Here is a 21,945-nt window from a genome sequence, read left to right on the forward strand (position 1 = left end):
AAGCTAGGATTCTGTTCTCCGAGGAAGGAGCACCCGGCGGCATCTATTCAGCAAAACCCGAAGCCGTCCTGCGTAGTTTTGGATAATGCGCGACTAGCCACGAGCTGTCCGAATTGTTCAGGTAAATAAGTACATACGTATGTACATACGCGCACATTGGTGCACACACAATCACCGTTATTGATCTCGCTCAATTAGTGGGTCTACGTGACTGCAGCGCCGATTCTCAGGGTCCGGGGTATTTGTGATCTGTGGATCGCAGCGTGCATGGTGTTCAGTTCTGCCTATAATGAAAAGCAAACCAGAAATGCGTATAACGATCTAGGCACACACCACACCATACACCATTCCCTCCCCCTCCCTACATCACCCCTTTACGTTCTTGGGTAGTCTTGGCATCTGGCATTTCCGGTTTCTCTATTTTTTGTCGGTGTAGAAATACATATGTACGATATGTAGATGAAAACACCTTCAGATATTATTCAACCCGAAATCCTCTCTAAGTGGTTTGGTTTCCTATGTTTCATTGCATTACATATGTTGAGAGCATCCGTAAACATTTAATGCAAAAAATAACTTGAAAACAATGGATCAAACTTGGAACCGAAGCTTAAAGAGGACGAAGAAACAATTTGTTAATACATATGTACAATGTATGTATGTAAATTGAAATTATAATATCACCTTATTGCAATTTGAATCATTTTTTTGTTATTTAAGGCAAAAATTTAAATTAACGATCTCTAACTTTTAAAACAAAACGTTTGTAGCCTCTTGAATTAATGAACTCTGTAAGACACTTGCAATAACAATGCAATTTAACTCACGTTGGAAACCTCAAATGTTTTTTAGTATTTATTTGACACAAAACTAATACGTTTGCTCGTTAAGAAAATAATAATTATCGTTGTTCCTACGTTCATCCATCACTCTTTTGTTCAAGAACGGTTAGTGTTTGATAATTCTGGAAGGCAATTAACTGATTTGTAAAAGATCAGCTCGAATTTCTCCCATTGCGATTGAGTCATAAAGTCTGGTAAAAAACAATAAAAGTACCTCTAGAACTGTTAATTTCGTAAGGGGCCATATTACTTTTTATGCCCTTACAGAGGGTATTCATATTATAAAGCAGGCAGTGATTGGATCAGACCAATGTGCACATACATATGTACATATGTATATGTATGTAGCCATATCATATTGGTAACTGATCAACTTGAGTAAATGCTATGCGAATTCTGATCTGAAGACTTTCAATTGCTTAAAGAAACAATAAACCTTCTAAGTGAATTTATACTAACAACATTAGTATACAAACGGATTAAGTGCACTTTCAAAGAGTTTAATAAGAAAACTTAGCAGTTTATGGGGAATACAAGTTATTGATCTTGTGGTCGGTCAGTTTACTGATCATCACACATTTATTCGGCGACTAGGTGGCGAAAGGAAGAGCAAGGGAAAACGAAATAAAGCATTCCGATACGAAAACTTACATCATCGAGCTGGGGGATAGAAAGAGTGAGAACCAAATGGCAAGCATTTAAATACATACAGGCATATGTACATACATACATATGTATTTTTATATATTATGCGCTATTTTTCGGCCTTTTGTTTTTGCTTTTTTGAATGGACTCAAAAAATAAGTAATACGAATTGCGCGTTTGAAAATGAGGGGGGACCTTTATACTTTTAGTTCCTTTAGGAAGTCACAGCAGTTAATCAAAAACAAAATGTGTGATAAAGACTTACCAAAAAGGGGGACGGATGGGCAAGTGTGAGGAATACGGGTTCATAAGAGATTTTGGTTTTTTAAAAATAAATCAAATGCATTTAGAACAGATAAGCAAAAGTCCCGAACGGAATTGCGAAAACAATTATTTGAGAAAGCAAATATCCAATAACTAATTTTGTTTCCTCTCTTTTTCTTTGCTCTCTTTACATGGTGATACGCTGCCACTCTCGCTCCCTTCCTTATCTTGCGGTAAATGCCATCCAAACCAAAAGGGGTAGCAAAAGAAAAGAACACAAATTTTGCCGAGAAGACGCAGTTAAAAAAGTGTTAGCAAGTGAGAAACAACATTCGTGAATTTCGTGATTAAAAACATTTCAAAAGGTGTACAACAAAAGCTCATTTAATATAAAAATAAAAGAACACAAGCGAAATATACAAAATATAATATCGCTGAGCGCCAACAACAAAACGTGGCACTAACTAAAAACACAAAAAAAGCTCAACGAAAACGAGAGCGAATGCGCGCGTGCGAGTGAGATAGCCGATAAGCAGAGACATTTAGAGAGAGCCAAGAGCGACAACAACAAAACACAAGCGCAAGCACGAGCCAAAAGCCAATTGCGCACGGAACGTAGAACGAAGAGAACTAACGGAACTATAGAAGCGCAGCACGGATAACAGTTAACAGGGCAATCCCAAAATGGTAAACAAGGTAAATGGCAAGAAGGCGGACAAGGACAAGGAGAGGCAGCAAGAGGCAATGTTGCCGGCGGCGGGCAAGAACAGCAGCAACATCGAAAACAGCAGCGACCTTAGCAACATCAACAACAAAGCGGTACACAAACCAGCAGCAAACAAGGGCCAAAACGCAAAGCCCAACAATAACAGCAATAACAACAGCGGCAACAACAAAAAGAATGCAGGCAAAGGACATCAGCCGCAGCAACAGCAACGCAGCGGCAAAAAAGCGAAGCCACAACGCCAACAGATATTTCTGCAGTCGCTGCCACGCGACAGCAGCAACTACAGAACCAACAGCTACAGGAGCAGCATCGACATAAACAGCCTCAGCACCAACAGCACCAATAGCAGCAGCAACCTCTTGGACACACCGGCAACATTGGACAGTGGTGTGGGAAAAATGAATCCCGCTGAGCTGTTGACAGCCGCCTTGGCCGTCCCCTGTGCCAAATGCTCCAAGCCATCGATGATCTCCGGCCTGACCACCGCCGTAACTGCCTCCACAGTCTCCTCCGCCTCATCCGCGTCCACCTCCTCCGCTTCTGCCTCCTTCTCGTCGTCGTCAACCAGTTCCGGATCGGAGACCGCCAGCAATCACAGCGATCTCCACTACCCGGAGCCGACTGTCTACGCCGCCAAGCAGTATCGCAAGTCCAAGTCCTACATGGGCGTATCCCAGTACAACAGCTCACAAAGCGGACATCAGGCGGGTCGGGGGCCCAATACCGCTGGCGGTGGTAATGGCAACCACGCGACCTACAGACGCTCCCACAGCGACCGACGCAACTCGTTCGATCGCACCTTCGCCGAAAGGAATCGCGACTTTGTGCCCATCGTCCCTCCGCCGCGTCCGGTTCTGTCCTCCTCCAACATAGCCGGAGTCATGGCCAGTACCACCAAGCTGACGATCATAGAGCGGTTCGGCAAAGGACGTGTCGCGTATCCCATAATGCAGGTGAGTCCAGAACGGATAGCACAGATATTGTGTAGAAGTATGTAAGTTAAAGTAATAATATTCGATGGGTGTCTGCTGTTTATTTACGTAAACGAACTTATTTATTGGCACAGTTGGCAGTTTGACTTAAGCGTCGCTGTATCTGCTATCTTTAGAAAATGGAGTCTAAAAACCTGCTGAATGGGTGAACTTAAATAGTAGATCTTAGCTTAAATCTACGACAAAGAGAACAACCTCTGACTCGTGAAAAACAGAGAAAGAAATCTCCGCAATTCTTTGACAATGTATTGATTTATAATCCTATGTTTTAAACGGAAATTCCACAAATATGAGTTCAGAAAGTTCACGGGAAAAACGCGCTTTGAAACATGATAAAGTAGAGCTTAAGTAGAAATACTGATATTGTATACGTTTCCAAATGACTCTTTGAATTTACATGCGATCGATTTCATTTAACATTTTCAAGTGTAATCCTAAATGGGATACTTTTGATAAGGTTATATGCATTTACCACAAATACTGGAGATGCTAGACCTCCATAAGATCATAAGATACTTGAGAGTAATGTTGGAATATGAATACTTAAAATCATATACGCAGCCAATGATGGCCCCCAAACTTTCGTAACTTTCCATACGTGAACTGTTGTCACCCTTCGAGAAGTTTGCGTTCTAATCAGCTTCAGCAGCTACCGAAGGAAGCAGCCATAATTAATGGCACACAAACAAGAAATTTGATAAGGAAAAAGAGGCAGAAACGCAAGTGCTTAGTCATCCATATATTTTTGATAAGCTGATTTCATTTTGGGAGTTGCGAAATGGAGCCAAAACTATACTGCACAACTTGTAGCGAGCAATCTAAGAGTTCTCTCCCCTGATGTTATTTTTTTTTGCAATTGTTTTGCAGGTTGTTATCTCTTCCCTTTATATTCTTTTTGTTTGTTGTTTACGATTATGCATTGGGGAAATATTACGTATACGCCCTGACCGACAGCGTCAATTTGGCGCCACCGATTTTGTGCAATCGAGAGAGACAAATGCGATGCTAATATACGGAAATACCGATGTCTTGCCTTGAATCTCCGACACTCTTAATCGCTAGCTGCGTATGCATATATGTATATTCTGGCCCAACAACTCAAGATCCCCATAATATGGTAACCAAATCTCTGCCAGAAGTTCGAGTCTCAGGTATTTTATGCAAATTTCCCGCTGACGACTCTGACTTTTGAGTTCGATTTTATTGTGGAAAAAATTCAGCCGAAAGTGGTTTGATTAGCTGGTGCTGCGGCACTTAGCTAGTTACCAAAACTAGTTCTAAACGAACCTAAACTCAGGAAAAAAAGGCAAACTAATTCGAAAAGTGAAACTTGTTTGTGTTTTGCCAAACACTGCCAACAAAATGGGCTGATTTAGAAAGCTCGGCGCAGACAAAGGGACTCATTTACAAGATCCTAAAGAACTAAAGCCATGAAGTTTCTCAATAACCGGCATTTTTGGCCGAGTTGCCTTCGTTTCGAGACGCCTTGCCAACTGTTTCAACAATTTGCTTAGCGTTAGCATTGCCTTTGCTGGCCTTCAATTGGTAAAAACACAAACCAGACGAAAACATTGAAAATTTGAGAAAAACAATCCGAACATACATTTTCTAATGAATCATTAGAATTGAATCTCTCGCCGCCTGTTGATGTTTACTCTTTGGTTGCCGACATACACACAAACAGAGATACATTTAATTCGCCCCACGTGAATTTGTTGCGGGACAGTGGGACCAAATGACAGGAGAAATTGTTTTGGCTTGGAAACAAATCTCTTCACACGTGGCCACCTCTTGGACAACGGAAGCGAGCCCATTGATAAGATAAGTGTAAAAGTTGTCACTCGAAAGCTCCGTTTGGCATACAATCTAACAAGGAGGAGTGAACTGCTTCCCGTAGCTGAATGTCTTTGGAAAGTGAATAAGCTCATTATAAACATTTTGATATGTACAAGCGATCCACTAGCATAATTCAAAAATGTTTATACATTTTTGGTAATGGTATTATTGTGGGAATAAATAGTTGCAATAAATAGTCGAAGGGGGGGTTCGTTTTTAGTGTATTTCCCCGACTATCAGATACCCGTTATTCAGAGAAAAATCGTCCAGCGATATAGAATAATAATCGCAGGAAGTTCGCAACCAAATATTGCGATAAAACAGATTGCGATCGTGACAGATCATTTACTTAGGAACTGTAAATATTTATAGTATATGAAGTAAATGTGCCCTTACTGTTGTACAACTCGAAATGTTTTAAAAATGCTTTTAGAACTTTTGTACATGTACGTACATACTTATTTTTAACATGTTAGTAAGGCTTATTTGCAGTTCGATTTACATTTTCGAGACGCTCATGGAGAACTCAGCTCACCGTGCGGGGATTTCCAGTCAGATTCGAATCTCGCTAAAGATTTGCAAATATTCTGAAGCTTATCAGGCTGGCAGGGTGATTGTACAAGCACATATGGCTTTGTACATATATTGAAATATATCAACTCTTCTGCTTACGTCAAGCCTCATTTGATTCTGTTTGTGAATGCGAATGTGCTATATGGACAGGTGGAAATGTTTACAAAGAACTTTCTATTGGAGCGGTGGCAACTGATACATACATACATATGTATAACTCTATCCCTGGCATCTAGTTTTCCCAGTCGATTCTTTTTACGACGATTGTAAATATGGGTAAATATATTTAAAAAGTTAGGTATATTTCTGTGTTTATCAGCAGATATATATTATATAGCGTGCAAAGCGTTTTATATTTTTTTCTTAATTATTATACTCTTTTCTATTATTATTTGAGCCCGTAAATATTACGCTACAAATTGGTCATTGTTTTCGCGAATTGCCACAGCTGTGTGTGGCCAATTTTTGCTTCAGTTGGCTTCCACCAACTCAACTGCGTAGTAAAAATCATTTATAAATATGATTTTGTTGGCAAAAAATTGCCGATTAGCGATAAAAAATTAAAAAAATGAATGTGGTGCGAGCCAAAACTGCAGTAGTGTGTGCGATTCCTTTGATTATGGAAATCAGTAGCAGAACAAATTAAAAATAAAATTACTCGGATTGTCAGGGGCTCCTAATCACGTGTGCTTGAGATTCGACACGCTTATCGTGGCTGCCAGAAAGCGTGCAAAATATAATAAATTCAATTGCGTTGGCCATAAAGGAGAGCGGCTCCATAAATGTGGCTAGAAAGTTTCATGATAATTCAAATTTTGATTTTTATCACTCTTCACCGCCGGACCGACGGTCATAAGTACTCATAGCAATTCTGTTTCATCTTGGCTAACCTTGCGTCCGGCTAAAGATGTTGGATTACGAGGCGTGCCTACTTTTGAGCCCAGCCTGAAAATAGGCAATATAAACTACGTTTTTGGTTGTAATACACATGTCATGAAAGTAAAATGCGTGTAGACGGGCTCCTTAAACAGTTGCATATTTTATAATTTAGTGATGCTCAAGTTCTTTAGTGACCAGTGCATAAGTAAGTGCACCCAAGGCTACTGGATTCCTACTCTGGCAGTCAAAGAGATCGGTTGTGTCGCGCGCATGCAAAAGTGATTTATTTTTTGCTTATCGGTGCATTCCCTTTTGTGCTCAAAATAGCACAAATCATTTATTTGGGCGCTGCTTTGAGCGGTGTCGGCAGTTTGACAAAAACAAAAAGTGCATCAGGTGAAGTGCATTCAAACGGTGCTTTCTGCCCTTCGGGCAAGTCATCTACCTCACCCCGCGCAGAACTGCACAAGAGGTAAACAAACTTTGCTTATCAGTAAAACCGAACTGTTTATGCTCTGTTCCGGACATTTGGGCCCGCAAATTATTTGCTGAATATTAAGACAATATAAAAACAATGAATGAAAACAGTTTCGATGACTCTCAGCTTATAAAGAAGCAGATTGATCATGAAAAAATGTTCTCAATAGCTGGAAAATTACCTAGTAAGATTAGAGACGAGTGCCGATCAGAAATTCAACGCATTACATGCAATAAGTCTCAAAGCAGTCCCACCACAACAACAGTGACATTTTCTAGTGCCAGTAGCAGCACCATATACACAATGGCAAATCCCACAATGAGCAGCATCTGTTCTGGTTCAAGTGTAGCAAACCAAGAATGTTCCCAATTGACCAGCCCCGACATTGCAGCAAAAAATCTAAGCGGTGCTGCCAGAAGATTACTGGATGATCAAAATCGGAAAGCAGGCAAGAGAAAAAATGCAAAGCCACTGTCCCCCATCCTTAAACCGAAAAGAGTGAGCAGTACCCAGGGCCCGCACTTGGTCCCCACAATTAACCAGAAGGCAAGCTCTAGTAACAGGTTTGCTATTCTCGACACGGACATCATTACTAATGAAGAAAACGGGGAAGACATGATGTCTGAGGATGCCGATGATGCTAGTGCCCGCATGGACGAATTTCAATCTGCAGAAAACAATACTGCCAATAAATCCCAGGAAACATCTAACGCCAACAATCAACTCAAAGATTTTAAAAAACCACCCCAAATTGTTGTTAATATTAGCAACTTAAATGACCTATTTGAGCTCATACAAGAAAAGGCAAGTCTAGATAACGTCGTAGTCAAAGCTAACCAAGGGGAAACAGTCAGAATATTTCCCAAAGACAGTGACACTTACAGAAAAATTGTTAGCTATATGGATGAAATTGGTATGCAGTTTCACACTTACCAAATGCTGACAGAAAAAGCACACAGAATTGTAGTAAGGGACTTACATCACAGCACACAAAACAAAGATATAACGGCCGATCTGAAATGTTTAGGCTATGAAGTACTTCACATTCACAACCCTAGTTCAAGGGTTAATAAAGATGAAAAACTCAATATTTTTTTCATTAACATTAAGCCCTGCCCTAATATTAATGAAATTTATCACGTGAAGACCCTTTGCCGACAGAAAATACGGATCGAAAGGATGCGAAAGTCTAGTGAAATTGCACAATGTCGACGTTGCCAGGAGTATGGCCATACAGCTAAATACTGCCGCAGACATCCAAATTGTGCCAGGTGTGGTGAAAATCACCAAACCACACAATGTACACGTCCTGTAGATGCTCTGCCCACATGCTATCACTGTTCTCACGATCACATGGCTAGTTATAAAGGTTGCCATAAGTACCAGGAGCTTCTCCGCAGATCTATGGGGCCTGCGAAGAAGGCGAATCACTTAAATAGGCAGAATCATGGGTTCAACCATAGAGATCAGCAACAGTTTCCTTCCGTGCAGATTAATCGCCGTAAGAGTACTAACCAGTCAACTGAAGATCAGCAACCAACACAACAACACCAAAATATGGTACAGCATCAACCATCTATAGGCCCTGGGGTAAATACAAAAGTATCCTATGCCACAGTAGCAAAAGAATACTCTAATACAACTCCCTCCAAGGATGGACCAGCTCAGCGACGTTTATATAACTTACAAACGCAACAGTTATCGCAGCAACAACGACTGAACACTCAGCAAAATAATTCACTTGACGTCCAAGCATTGTTACAACAGCAACAACAACAGTTCCAAGAATGGCAGCAGCAAATGCAACAACAACAACAACATCAGTTTCTTATGTGGTTGCAACAGCAGCAACAAGATCAGCAACATCACAGAAATCAAACCAATCAACGACTTGAAAAGCTCGAAAGAATGGTATTTGAAATAACCACCATGTTAAAGCAAGGAGCTGGGAATGAACATACCTACCAGCTTTCTAACAACGCTCCACACCCACAATGAATCCACTAAAGATTCTTATTTGGAATGCCAACGGCATTTCAAGAAAAGCTAAAGATATTGAGCTTTACGCGCACAATAATAGCGTGGACATTCTTCTTGTGACGGAACTTAGAATTAAAAGAGGGGATACTGTTAAGATATATGGTTATGCTTTCTATCCAGCATTTAGGCCATCGCAAAATAATAATAGCGTTGGTGGAGCAGCCGTGTTCGTTAGGACAACTCTTCGCCATTTCCCGCAAAGGGTCATAGAGACACGCAGCATACAAATGTCTACAGTAAAAGTAGCTACAGGACTGGGTGACGTGCAGTTCGGCGCCATTTACTGTCCTCCCAGTGTTAGTATCGACGAAAGACAATTTACTGACACAATACGCTCTTGCGGCCAACGGTATATGATTGGTGGCGACTGGAACGCCCGACACTGGCTTTGGGGCGACACCTACAATTCACCCCGGGGGCGTGAGCTAGCGGAAGCCATCTCTATCACTGGAGCTAAGATACTTGCAACTGGTTCGCCAACCAGGTATCCTTATGTACCCAGTCATACGCCTTCCTGCATTGACTTCGCGGTGCATCATGGTATACCAGATTCCCTAACAAGTATAACACAAAGTTGGGATCTGGACTCCGATCACTTGCCTTTGATCATCAGTATTGTGACAGATAGTACCCATGTGAATCCAAGTCCACGATTAGTCAACAAGCACACTGACCCGCTCGCTTTTAGTCAACAACTGGAGAGCATGATCCCGTTGAACATCACGCTAAATTCTGGTGAAGAAATTGAAATGGCTGTTGATCACCTTACGCAAAGTATTCACAGGGCTGCGACTGCATCTACGCCTTCTGTTCCTCGGACAGGCACCCCCTATGGAATATCCCTAACAAGAGAGGCTAGAGAGCTCCTGACACAGAAAAGGAGACTCAGAAGGCGAGCAATCCGATCTCAAGATCCCTGGGACCGCATCTTATGGAACCGTGCTGCAAAACAACTACGAAATGTGGTAAGAGACCTTCGAAGTATCTTTTTTGAGCAGAAGCTGGCTTCTATGGACTATACGGTGGATGCTGGGTATTCACTCTGGAAGTCCACCAAATCCCTCAAAAGACAACCGTTCAGACAGGTACCCATTAGATGCCCGGGAGGTGAACTTGCTAAAAACGAGGAGGAACAGGCCAATTCCTTTGCAAATCATTTGGAGACTAGGTTCACCCATTACCAATTCGCTACAATGGAGCAGAATCGAGAGACGCTTGACAGCCTAGAGATACCCCTACAAATGTCGCTACCAATTAAACCAATCAGGGTTGAGGAAATTGCCGAAGTCATTAAATCAATGCCAATAAAGAAGACTCCTGGCATCGACAATGTCTGTAATGCCACGTTAAAAGCGCTACCTCTCCGAGCCATCCTATACATGGCGAAAATATTTAATGCTATATTTAGGGTGCAGTCCTTCCCAAAGCAGTGGAAAATGGCAGCAATTCTCATGATACATAAGCCTGGGAAACCTGAAGAGGATCCGGAATCGTATCGGCCCATAAGTCTGCTGTCTTCGCTATCCAAGATATGGGAAAGGCTGATTGCCAACAGACTAGGTGACTTTATTAAGGAGCGCCGTATCCTCCCAGATCACCAGTTTGGATTTCGACAGGGACACAGCACTGTGGAGCAGGTTCACAGACTGGTTAAGCACATTATTCAGGCGTTTGACGACTTGGAATACTGCAATGCTGTATTTATTGACATGCAGCAAGCATTTGACAGAGTCTGGCATATCGGCCTACTCTGCAAAATAAAAAAGCTGCTTCCAGCACCATACTATGGAGTCCTGAAATCTTACCTGGAAGATAGGAAGTTCATGGTCAGGGTCAGAAGCACCTACTCAACCCCTTGCTACATGAGAGCTGGAGTTCCGCAGGGCAGCGTCCTCGGCCCGCTGCTCTACTCAATATTTACCGCGGATTTGCCTTGCCCAAATATGCACCATATGGAAGCTCCCAGGAAGGCCCTACTCGCCACTTACGCTGACGATATCGCACTGTTATACAGCTCCAGTTCTTGCACTGAGGCAGCACGTGGCCTCCAAGAGTATCTCAATACTTTGGCTGCATGGTGCAAAAGATGGAACTTAAAGGTAAATCCACATAAGACCATCAATCCTTGTTTCACCTTGAAGACTCTCATTAGGCGCACACCACCCATACAATTTGATGGCGTAACCCTAGAACAACCTCTGCAGGCTAAATACCTTGGGATCACCCTTGACAAACGGTTGACCTTTGGCCCACACTTAAAAGCTGCGGCACGGAGATGCGGTCAGAGAATGCAACAACTGCGATGGTTGATCAACAGAAGAAGCACCATGACACTTAGAGCCAAAAGGGCAGTATACGCCCACTGTATAGCCCCGATCTGGCTATATGGAGTGCAGATCTGGGGTATTGCTGCAAAATCGAACTATAAACGCATTGAGGTCTTGCAAAATCGTGCAATGCGTGCCATCACCAACTGCCCATACTATGTACGTAGCTCAACCCTTCATCGGGACCTTAATCTGCATACAGTGGAAGAACAGATCTCAAGGCACACAAGCAGATACAGTGATAGGCTTAAAAGACACCACAGCATGCTAGCAAGACGCCTACTCCCTGCCAGGCCTCTAAGAAGGCTTAAAAGAAAGGGCTTTGCCAAAACAATTGGACAGCTTTAAAGACCCCCTCGACGTTTGAGACTCTGTTGTTAGTCTTCCCACGATAAGTGAGAAGTTTGGTTATATTATTTATATGTTTAATTGCAATGTTATGGTACTAGTACTGCATGTACGGATTCGTCGCTTTATAATAATAAACATTTAAAAAAAAAAAAAAAAAAAAAAAAGTGATGCTCAAAATGAATGAACGTGTCTTCGAAAAGGGTATAAAATTAACGAATAAAAGTATAGAAACTATCCTAAATTAATTTACATATCTTTTTTTAACAAAAAATGTACTTTGTATAGTCTTAGATACTAGATACACCGCATAGTATACATCATATACGAGTATGAATTTCTCAGGGCATTTAGTAGATGTGGTTAGATACATATAGATACCAACCACCTAAAGCCGTGTATAATTCTGTTCGGGTCAGTACTTAGGTGCTGGCGACGAAAGGTAGGCCCACTTCCACTTCCACTCCGCCTGTTGCTAATTACGGAAGACAATGGACCCTGTAATTAGGGAGACACCCGATAATGCCACGGGAATAATGGCTGGCGCCTGCGAAATCAGAGGCGACGGCCAGCGCCGGCAGAGGCAAAGTCTGTTGGGATGGCGATGACCCCCAACCTGGCATTCCAGCATATCTATGGGGAACTTGTGTGTATGTGGCGGACGCGGTTGTGTGGCAGCATAATAACAGGCTGTTGAGTAAAAGAAAAACAAAACCATCGGAGTGGTCAGCACGCCGATAAGAATGAAGAAATGCGGAGGAGATCGAAATGTTTGCGGTCGCCACTTGAGCAAATGCATTCCCATATGCCCACTTATTTCTATGTGTCTATATTTGTATATTTTTCTCGGGAGCTGCCTGTTGCCGTCGCGATAAGAAAGCAAGAGAAGCTGAGAGCGAAACGCGAGTGGAGCGTTGAAAATGCAGGTTCAATCGATGTTGATAAGGCAGAGACACTCTGGCACTCCAATCATCGAAATTGTGTTTATTTTCAAGGCGCACTCCAACAGGTCCGAGATTGCATTGATTCCTGATACCGTGTACTCGACTAAAAGCGAATCGTAAAATAAAACGCACTACAATGTTTGGGCCTAGAGGTTGTAGCTGATAACCATGGCTCAAAAGTAGACATCGCCTGTCAGCGCAGCGATCATCAATGAATCGCTGCAACAAGCAATGCAGTGGGTGCACTTGATTTGACCGAAAGTTGATTGAACCCCGATCGTATAAGCTCATTTTATGTCGTAACAATCTGCTTGTAGATACAAATATTTGAGCAATGTGCCGAAAACAATAACTGCTGTTTGCTCACAACACAAATTATTGCTATTGTTATCAATTTCCTTTTCGGGGGCATAGTTGCTCTGACTGGAAGTTTGTCATTACTCGTATATATATAATATATTTTCAAAAGACTCCAGCTGGTAAATTATTTCTTGTATGAAAAGAATGAGACATTTGCAAGCAGCAGATCAACATTACTTGAAACACTACTTAAAGATTGAACTCAGGGCAAAGGGTATCTGGTGGTTCGGTGCAACGCTTTGCTTTCCTTTTCAAGTTTTCAAATCTCATAGATACAAATCCGCCCGTTAGGGTTTCCGTAAGGTCTCTGATGGCAATAGGCTGGCATCCACTTGGAAGTCAGTTGGTTTTTATGGACAAACAGACGCCAGATATACATACATACATGTGTGCTTCGGTTTGTGTACGTAAATTACTTGTTAGTCGCTGCCACTTGCATTCCTTTGTTGCAAATGCAACAAAATGCCTTGCAATGCATTCGCGTGCACCTTTCAAATTTTTTTCAGCTTCGCCTAATCTCTGAGTTTGACTTGCAATCGGCATTTTGCCGCCGTGGTTGTTGCAGTTTTGCTCGGTGTTATTGTTATTGTTATACACTGCCCAAAGGTATTATGCATTTATTGTCAGTCGTTTTTAGTTCGCATAAAAAAGCATTTACGATTCCATCAATCATTTAGTTGTTTTGAAAACGATTATATCTTTTCGTTTTTGTGTAATTTGCGGGGCACCATCGCACCATTTGCTGTCAAAATAAGCTGTGGAATATTTTAAAAACACCAAATGAAAATTGTTTGTTTTATCGCAAAAACTTCCAATTGAAAAGATTTTAGACAGAGGCAAGCTGAATGTTTGTGTTAGTTAAAAACGTATTTAAACTTTATAGAATTTATTTTCTGTTATTTTGATTTGCACGTTGTTTATATGTTTTTATTGTTCAGCTGTCGTCTGACTGTTTTATGACTGTTTTTCTTATTTTTTGTGGTTTTAGTGGTAGCTATTAAAAATGTATACTTACATGTTTACAAATCGGTCTTTTAATTTTAAACCAGTTGTACACTTCAAAACATTGGTTGTTCTTTAGGTGAATTTATAAATTAACTTACAGACGCAGCTTAAGACGTAGTTATATCCGATTCACTAAGTATAGATTTTTTGGATCAGAGCATTTGGTAGCTAATTTATAGATGCCAATTTGCTGTTTTCCAGTGGCTTGTCTGTTTTTACTTGCGGCCTCCTCTATTTGGTATTTAAAAGACATCTAACATTTATGCTTGACTAGCGCCTTATAGCCGGCTTTTCTGACATTTAAATCGGCTTCTGTAAAGCGGGTGAATTGGCGATGGGGAATTGAAATCTTGAGTAGAATCGCTTTCCATGAAATATTTTGAGATCGTTTAGCCAATAAAGTACTTCTTCGGCTGATAAGTGTTGTGTAATTGTGATTCCTAGAAATAAAGCCTAGAAATAGGTACAAATGTTGCCAATTGCCTTCTGATAAAATATAAATGATCTATTGTATGTATGTGTTTTGTCTGTCTGTGCGTGACACAAGTTACTTCCGGCAATTATCAACATTTTTGGGCTGTCTTTGCTTTTGTTGTTCAAAATAATGAAATGAACACACTCAAACACATTTATATGTACATATGTATATGGTAAGGTTGAATCAAATTTTTGAAAATAATAAGTGGGCTGAATCGGATTTGATGTGATTTTTGTAAAATGTTTTTGTTCACGCTTCACTGTGACTTGCCAAAAAAAAAAATATCAACAAATGTAGAAGTGACCAAAATATATAAAATTATTTCTAACAATTTTCCCTCAATTATGACAAGGCAAAATTAAATTGTTGTGCCCGAATTGTACTACGAAATGATGAAACGATTTTGGATTTGGGTCTAAAGGTGTCCCAATTAAAAGTAAAGGCACTTATTTCATTGGTATGTAATACCTGATCGAATGTTGAATCAATGGATTAAGTTCTTTAAAGAAGCCTAAGATCACGGAGAAAAATATATTTCTTAACCACATATGTCAACGATCCAGGAATCTGCCAGATTAACTATGTAAACACATCGTTACCATGCAAAGTAATGAAATAGTTTTTTATTGAACAAAAAAGTATCTCGTCAAAGAAAGGTGGCAAATGAAACTGTTACTGTATTTTAAATGAAATGCTCTGAAATAGAATAGCTAACCTTGTATATTTATATACCAATGCTGATTTAAGAAGTTATAATTATAGCTGATGGATCTGTTTTAGGAAGCACTTGTGGCGATCATCACAGACTTCAATTTGTAATGGCATCTGCTGCTAAATAATTTGCAAATCATGTAACATCAGGTTCAGATTTATAATTGCTCCGACACTCGCTTGTCAATTGCGCGTATTCGAAGTGAGTGAACAATTGAATATTCAGTTTGTTTCCAGCGGATCTCAAGTGAGTCAACATCACGTGCTGCCGACTGCTAGCATTGAAAAATACCAAAATCAGACATTTGAGTTTTTCCCTCTTCACGTTAATTATCAAATTGTTAAGTTTTTGCGATGTGGAGCGTATCTTAGAATGCGGATATGTTGAAACGGGCGTTATTCTATAAAGAAATCTATTTGTGCGCCCAAATCCACTTTGCTCCAAATCGTTTACGGTTCCGCTTTTGTTATTAAAGAAGCAGTGGAGGCAAATAGCCAAAAATACGCAGTGTTTTTTCCCCAATTCGTTGCCAATTTTTTAGTTACGCTTGGGCATTAGGAGCCGCTAATTCTTTTATTGCCAAAGTCGAAGAGTCATTTTTTTCGACTCCGCTTGAAGATGAAGATTGCCTTTGGCAAGGTCGTTCATTAATATCGCATATCTCATGTTCGTTTGTATTTATTTTAAGACTAGTGCAAGAAACGGTTTCTGCATTTGTGGCCGATGATTTCTTGGAATTTTGAATGCGACTTCACGCAAACCGTAGTTAACAGGTGCTGGAATGTCTAAAGCTGAATATATGTACATGTATCTATGTATTTTTGCGCAGCTATTGTTTTTTATTTTTTCATTTTTAAGTTTTTCTTGCGGCATTTTGGCTTACGGCCATTTGCCAACTCCGTTTCGCTGCTAATGCGCAAAAAATAAAACGAAAATTCAAGAAGAGCCAAACACTTTGTATCAAGTTTTTTCGAGTTATTTTGAAGGGTTTCAACACTCGAGTGCGGTATGTGCTCGAACACATCGGCAGACAAGAGACCTTATACCAATTACTTTGGCTTTAGCTGTTATTGTGTTTATTGTTGCTGTTAGTGTAGCCAGAGTAATTAATGCTCCACTTAATTACATATTTTAAATTGACTTGAGGTTGGAATTTAAAGGCTCCTCATAATTGTGTTTGTGTTGTTATTTACGAAATGGGGGAAAAGAAGCAAGGTACCTAACAGTCTCATGAAAGGTTTTAAAAGATTTAATAATAAAAGTACCATGAATCAACCATATGGGCAGCGAATCTAAGCTGAGTTCATGTAATATTTAAACGGTTTCCACTGGGTGTTTCACGTTCTAATCAATTGCATACCATTTATGGGTCTTAAATTCATTTCAAAACTATAATCGGTTCAGTTTGATTGCGGCCTGTCGGTTATGGACTGCTGGCACACTCACCTGCGCGCAACTATTACACGTATAAATACTTATGAATATAAATCTCATTGTATAAGCTGATTTTGTTTGCATGCATATTCATTGGGCTGCTCGTGGTTGTTGCTGCTCTGTGCTGATGTGGTTAAACAGGCAAATTAAAACGCCAATTGCAAGAAATGAAAGGCAGCGTGGAATGAACGCATTTACAGCAGCAACAAACATTGGTAGGTTTGGCCTGGTCTCTGGGTCTCTTGCCGCAAAGTAAGCTAAACAACCGAGCACTATAGTTAACAACAACATTAACAACAACTGCCTTCAATGTCAATTCAATGCAGGTGGCTACGGCTGCGCCCCAGCTTTATTCGACTTTATTCAGCCGAGTTCAGTTCACTTCAGTTGGCTTAACTCGATTCAGTTTCAGTTTCAGTTTCAGCTTCAGTTTCATTTTCATTTTCAGCCTTAAGCTCTTGGTTTTGGTCAAAACCATTGGGGCTTATTGATTTATCTTCAGCGCTTGCAAACAAACTCGATCGCTGGATGCTGTGCTGTGTCCGCTTAATTGTTTCGCTCGGATCAAAACGGTTATGTAATCGCATTATGGCTCATTTTGTGGTAAAGAGAAAGAGGGGGGCAAAGGGTTAGCTGCTGCGAAATCCAGTTCTTGTAGTCATAATTCAACATACCAACTAAGCTTGACTTCGATAGTACCAATAATTTAACCATTTGCCGCCAACCATTTTTGGGGAGACATATTTCTACCGAAACCGATAGAAATATTTTCCTTATGACTCGCTGATGCGTCGCAGAAACTGCTGTTTCTAAGTATGTACATCCGCTTAGCCTGCCTGTCACTATACTGATCGGTTAATAGTATATCAGCCTTTGCATTCGACGTTTGAAATGGTTATTGTACTTTGATTTATATCAAAACAGAACCACACCTACTGCCAACCCAAATACTTCTTGGCCTTCCAGCGCCCTCTCGTGCCCACCCTTCAGATCTGATCAGGTGAATGAAGGATTACCCAAACTCAAACCCAAACTCAAACTCAAACTCAAACTCAAGCCCAAACCCAAGCCCAAAGACCCAGAACCGACACCCAGTCCAAGTTTTTGAGCCAAGTGGAGCTTGTCTACAGCTTCAAGCTGAAATCTGACGTGACGGCAGCAGTAGCAATACAGCTAGTTGTGCACTGAGCGAAATTATGCCCATAGTACAGTAATATGTTGTAGCATAAGTTTTTATGCCGTGTCAAGCAAGTTGAGAAACTTACAGTAAAATAGTCTATTTTAATAAGTTGCATTGCACTGCATTTTCTGTCAGTGTAGGACCTGCAGCTACCGCTACAAAGCACCAGCTATAGCAACAGTTCACTGTGTCTCTGTGCGCCAAACTGGAAAGATCGGTTTCAGGTTTCAAGGACTTTACGGTGGACATTCACTTTTGACTATACTTATAAGCATGTATATGAATTTTCGTACAGAACCACTCGAAAAACGAAAACCGAAGACGCAGAAACAAAACTCTCGAGTTGCACTGCATTTTTGCGACTCGCGATCGGATGCAAGTAACTGGAGTTTTCCACCGCTTCTCGTTCGATCAAATCGGATCTTTTCGGATCGGATCGAAAGAAATCCCAATAAACCAAAAAACAGGGCCTCGCCCCAAAGCTTTCAACTTGCCTTTCAATTATTTTGTCTGCTGAATCCACAGCCGCTCAATAAAGCAACGGTACATTGTATTTGCTTATCTGTTTTGCATGCCAATTGCATTAAAGAGCGGGACGGGTTGTGCCGAGGGGGAGGGAGACGCAAACACTCACTTGTCTCGTTTCATTCGCCGTTGCTCTTGCCCTAGGAGAGAGAGGATCGATCGACTATGGCTCTGCACTGCTCTTCAGGATTGAAAGTTCTTTGTTTTGTAAAAAGTAATAATATACTTAAATGTAAGAGGTTTTTGTTTTATTTTGTCATCTAGCCTTGGCTAAGAACGTGACGAAACGAAGAGTGAATTATGGGAAATGTATTTGTAATTGTAAAAAATCTGAAATGGGCGCTTCTTTGGCTAAAAATAGATAAGGATTTGAGAATCTTCAATGATATCAGCATTGCTGGGTATTCCCCCATCGGCTTGAACATTTTATCGAGCTGAAGCATTTGCTGCATTCATTACACAATAAATTATAATACGGGTTTGCTGTGGAATCCAAAAGGTTTCGCCTGCCTTAGCGCCCACTCGCCACCCACTGCCCCACCTGCTTCCCCATCATCGTCGTCATCATAATGCCGATCATTAGTATTATTTTGCTCCAATGCTCTTTGCGATTGGATTGGATAACTCGTTTCGATTCGCAGCCAAGTGCAAACTTGATTCGAAGACGTCGCATCTGCAATTTTGACATTTCGAATCAACCTTGAATTCAAATCGAATGCGCGAGTGAGATTTGCTCACAGCCACCCGCCAAAACCCCTCAGTTAAAGCCATAAATCCATCAGTTTATGGCAATATGTTTCGAGGGTTTGGCCGAATGTAATACCGATTCTGGCCATATGCTAAGCCGGCTTGATATTTTTTTTTTAGGTATAACTATACAACTAGTGTTGAAAGGTCACTTGGTTCTTTTTTCCCACTTATTTGCATGGAAGCTTTCACTCAAAGCTGTGAATTCCGCTCAAGGCCTGCGCAGTGACGAAGGTCATCGAAGGACTTGCTCTTTCGCTCCTACTCGATGGAATTTTATGAATGAAATGCACGAAGCCCGGTACACCTATGTCTCCCACACCACCCACACTATCCCCAGTTTACCTCTCTTTCTATCGGTGTCTCTGTCTCTTTCTGGCGTGCCCAACCTGCGACAAAGATTGTGGGTATCCATGAATGAATGACGCAGTTTCTGGCGTCTGCTAGAAGGTTCTACTGTCTCGTTTCCATTCCATTGCCCCTCGACTCCCCGCCGGAGCTCTCCTTTTTGGCCATTCACGGTGACGTCAGCATGCGTAATTCCCAAACGCGTGGGCGGGCGTAAACGTGTGGGCATGGTCCCGGCCTGCAAGCCGTGTAACTTACGCAAAAGAGCGGCAAAGCGGGCGTGATTTGTCATTACTCGCGTATTGTGTGGTGACTGAAAACATCAGATAACATTCACCCATCCCACGAAGGGAGTACGAGAAAAGTGGGTGGTCGTACAGTGAAGTGGGTGGCTTGGTATCCGAGCGGATGTGGACCCACGATAAAAGAGCGTATGGAGTTTTTCCCTACCACGATCGATTTAGGATAGCGGCTTTCCTTGTAGAAGATCGCAGAACTCAATTGCTTAATACTACCCCTTGGTAATGTATAAAACCACTTAATTCCCCATGGTCTTGTGACGAATTTTTTTAGTTTTAAGAACTTTTTTATGTAGCATTGCATGTAAATACTGTCAGTCCATCTAAGTTGTATTAGCAATGCCACCCAACCATTCAGATCAGATCATTTCAGCGCAAAAATAATGTATATGTACATTTAAATTTTATATACCGGCAAATCCCCGTAAACTTTAAAAACCAACTATAATAATTTAGTAACTTCCTGGGGTGATGTGCTACGCCTAAAGTTTATGATTTCACCAGTAGTTCTGAGGGCATGAAACGCAAAAATAGCCTTAACGATAATTATATGTGTCGCCCAGTCGGCCAATTCCGTTGCCAATCCTGTCCTGTTCCGTTGGAGGACTTACGTAATGCACTAGTTAAGCTTAAATTGCACTTAATTGAATGTTATATGGCTGGTCATGCGCACGCCCACGCCCACGCCCATGACGGTACTCCGGCGCCATGTGCGGCAAAAGGCCACGCCCACCCGTCTTCCGCCCTCCACTGGCCACCTCGCACCCTCCCGTGGTCATTTTCCCTTCGGGCCCCGTTTCTTGGCTCTTTTTCATGCTGGTAGCAGGCGCCAGCAGCCTTGCAAAGTCCGTCTGAATGGGAGCTCCGTTCGGAACACACTCGGCAAAATAAGGGGCTGCAGTTGATCAACATAAATGAAATAACAAACTGATCCCTTGCATATTTTATCTTTATTTATGGGAGAGGAAGAAACTATTGTTTCTTTGCGTGGAAGTTAAAATAGTAAGTGTGGTTTATTCAAGTAACTGTGAATTGAGAAATATTAGCTGTTCATGAAATGTCTGAAATAAAAATAACTATTCAAATATTTTTTTGAGTGGCCGACAAACCACAAGGGACAACGGGCGCCTGTCGGCTGCCAACCTCCTGTTGACTGGGGGAGTTGTTCCGCCTCCGCCCCTGGTCAGCCCAACCTCCGAGTCTCGCAACCTTCCAGCTGCTCCGTATGGAAGCCACTTGCGAGCCGGCTTATCGATTTTTCATTACTTACTCAATTTAACTCTGACGTCGTTTAGGGATCTGCGGCAGGTTGCTGCAAGGATGTGCGAATTTGCGGTCCTTGTTCTCGTTCTCGTTCTCGCTCGCCGCCCTTGGGTTTTTCCCTGCCTTTGGCATCTGCCTTTCTGCGTTGGCGTTTTAGGAAGAAGGGCTTATCCCTAGATGCGCTGAAAAGTTTGTCAAAGCCGACATTTGAACCGAAGGTGAAAGTTACACCTTTTGATGATGATATCTTTTGTGGTTACCGTGGAGTTCTTCTAGTTGTGATTGGATTACAATTACTTTCAGTTTTTTAGTTAAAAAATAGTTGGGTTGCCCATCAAATCCTTTGATGTGTGTTTTTACTTTTAATACATCTGCATAATAATCTCAGACCTCAGGCTTTTGCATTAGAAACTTATTTGTAGAATGAGACGATATCCTAAATAGAAGAAAGTTATTTATTTTTCTGCGATTACAGAGTATTTAATATTCAGCTATTTCCCCGAGGAAAATATTCCCCTACAATTTCCACACATTCCTTCATTTTTGTTGTCTTCGTTCTCTTTTGCTTTCCCTTATTTTATTCTCTTTATTTGTGTTTGCCGCTTTTTTCGATGCGCTGCCCACGCCAGCGTCAATGGGAATTCTATTTTTAGCTAACTAAATTGCAAATAAGGCAGTCACTCAGTCGAGAATAATGCC

General features: G+C 41.3%; 1 protein-coding gene across 1 annotated transcript; it reads left to right on the top strand.

Moving 5' to 3' along the window:
• Window positions 1-1,164: 1,164 nt before the first annotated feature.
• On the top strand, window positions 1,165-3,476 carry LOC113563694 (homeobox protein 5-like). Its single transcript, XM_026978531.1, has 2 exons — window positions 1,165-1,182; window positions 2,008-3,476. Exon 2 carries the CDS (start codon window positions 2,436-2,438, stop codon window positions 3,474-3,476), a length of 1,041 nt encoding a protein of 346 aa, XP_026834332.1. The 5' UTR covers window positions 1,165-1,182; window positions 2,008-2,435.
• Window positions 3,477-21,945: the final 18,469 nt, after the last annotated feature.

Source organism: Drosophila erecta, unplaced genomic scaffold, assembly GCF_003286155.1.
Source record: "Drosophila erecta strain 14021-0224.00,06,07 unplaced genomic scaffold, DereRS2 tig00000055-arrow-pilon, whole genome shotgun sequence".
In the NCBI taxonomy this organism is placed as follows: domain Eukaryota; kingdom Metazoa; phylum Arthropoda; class Insecta; order Diptera; family Drosophilidae; genus Drosophila; species Drosophila erecta.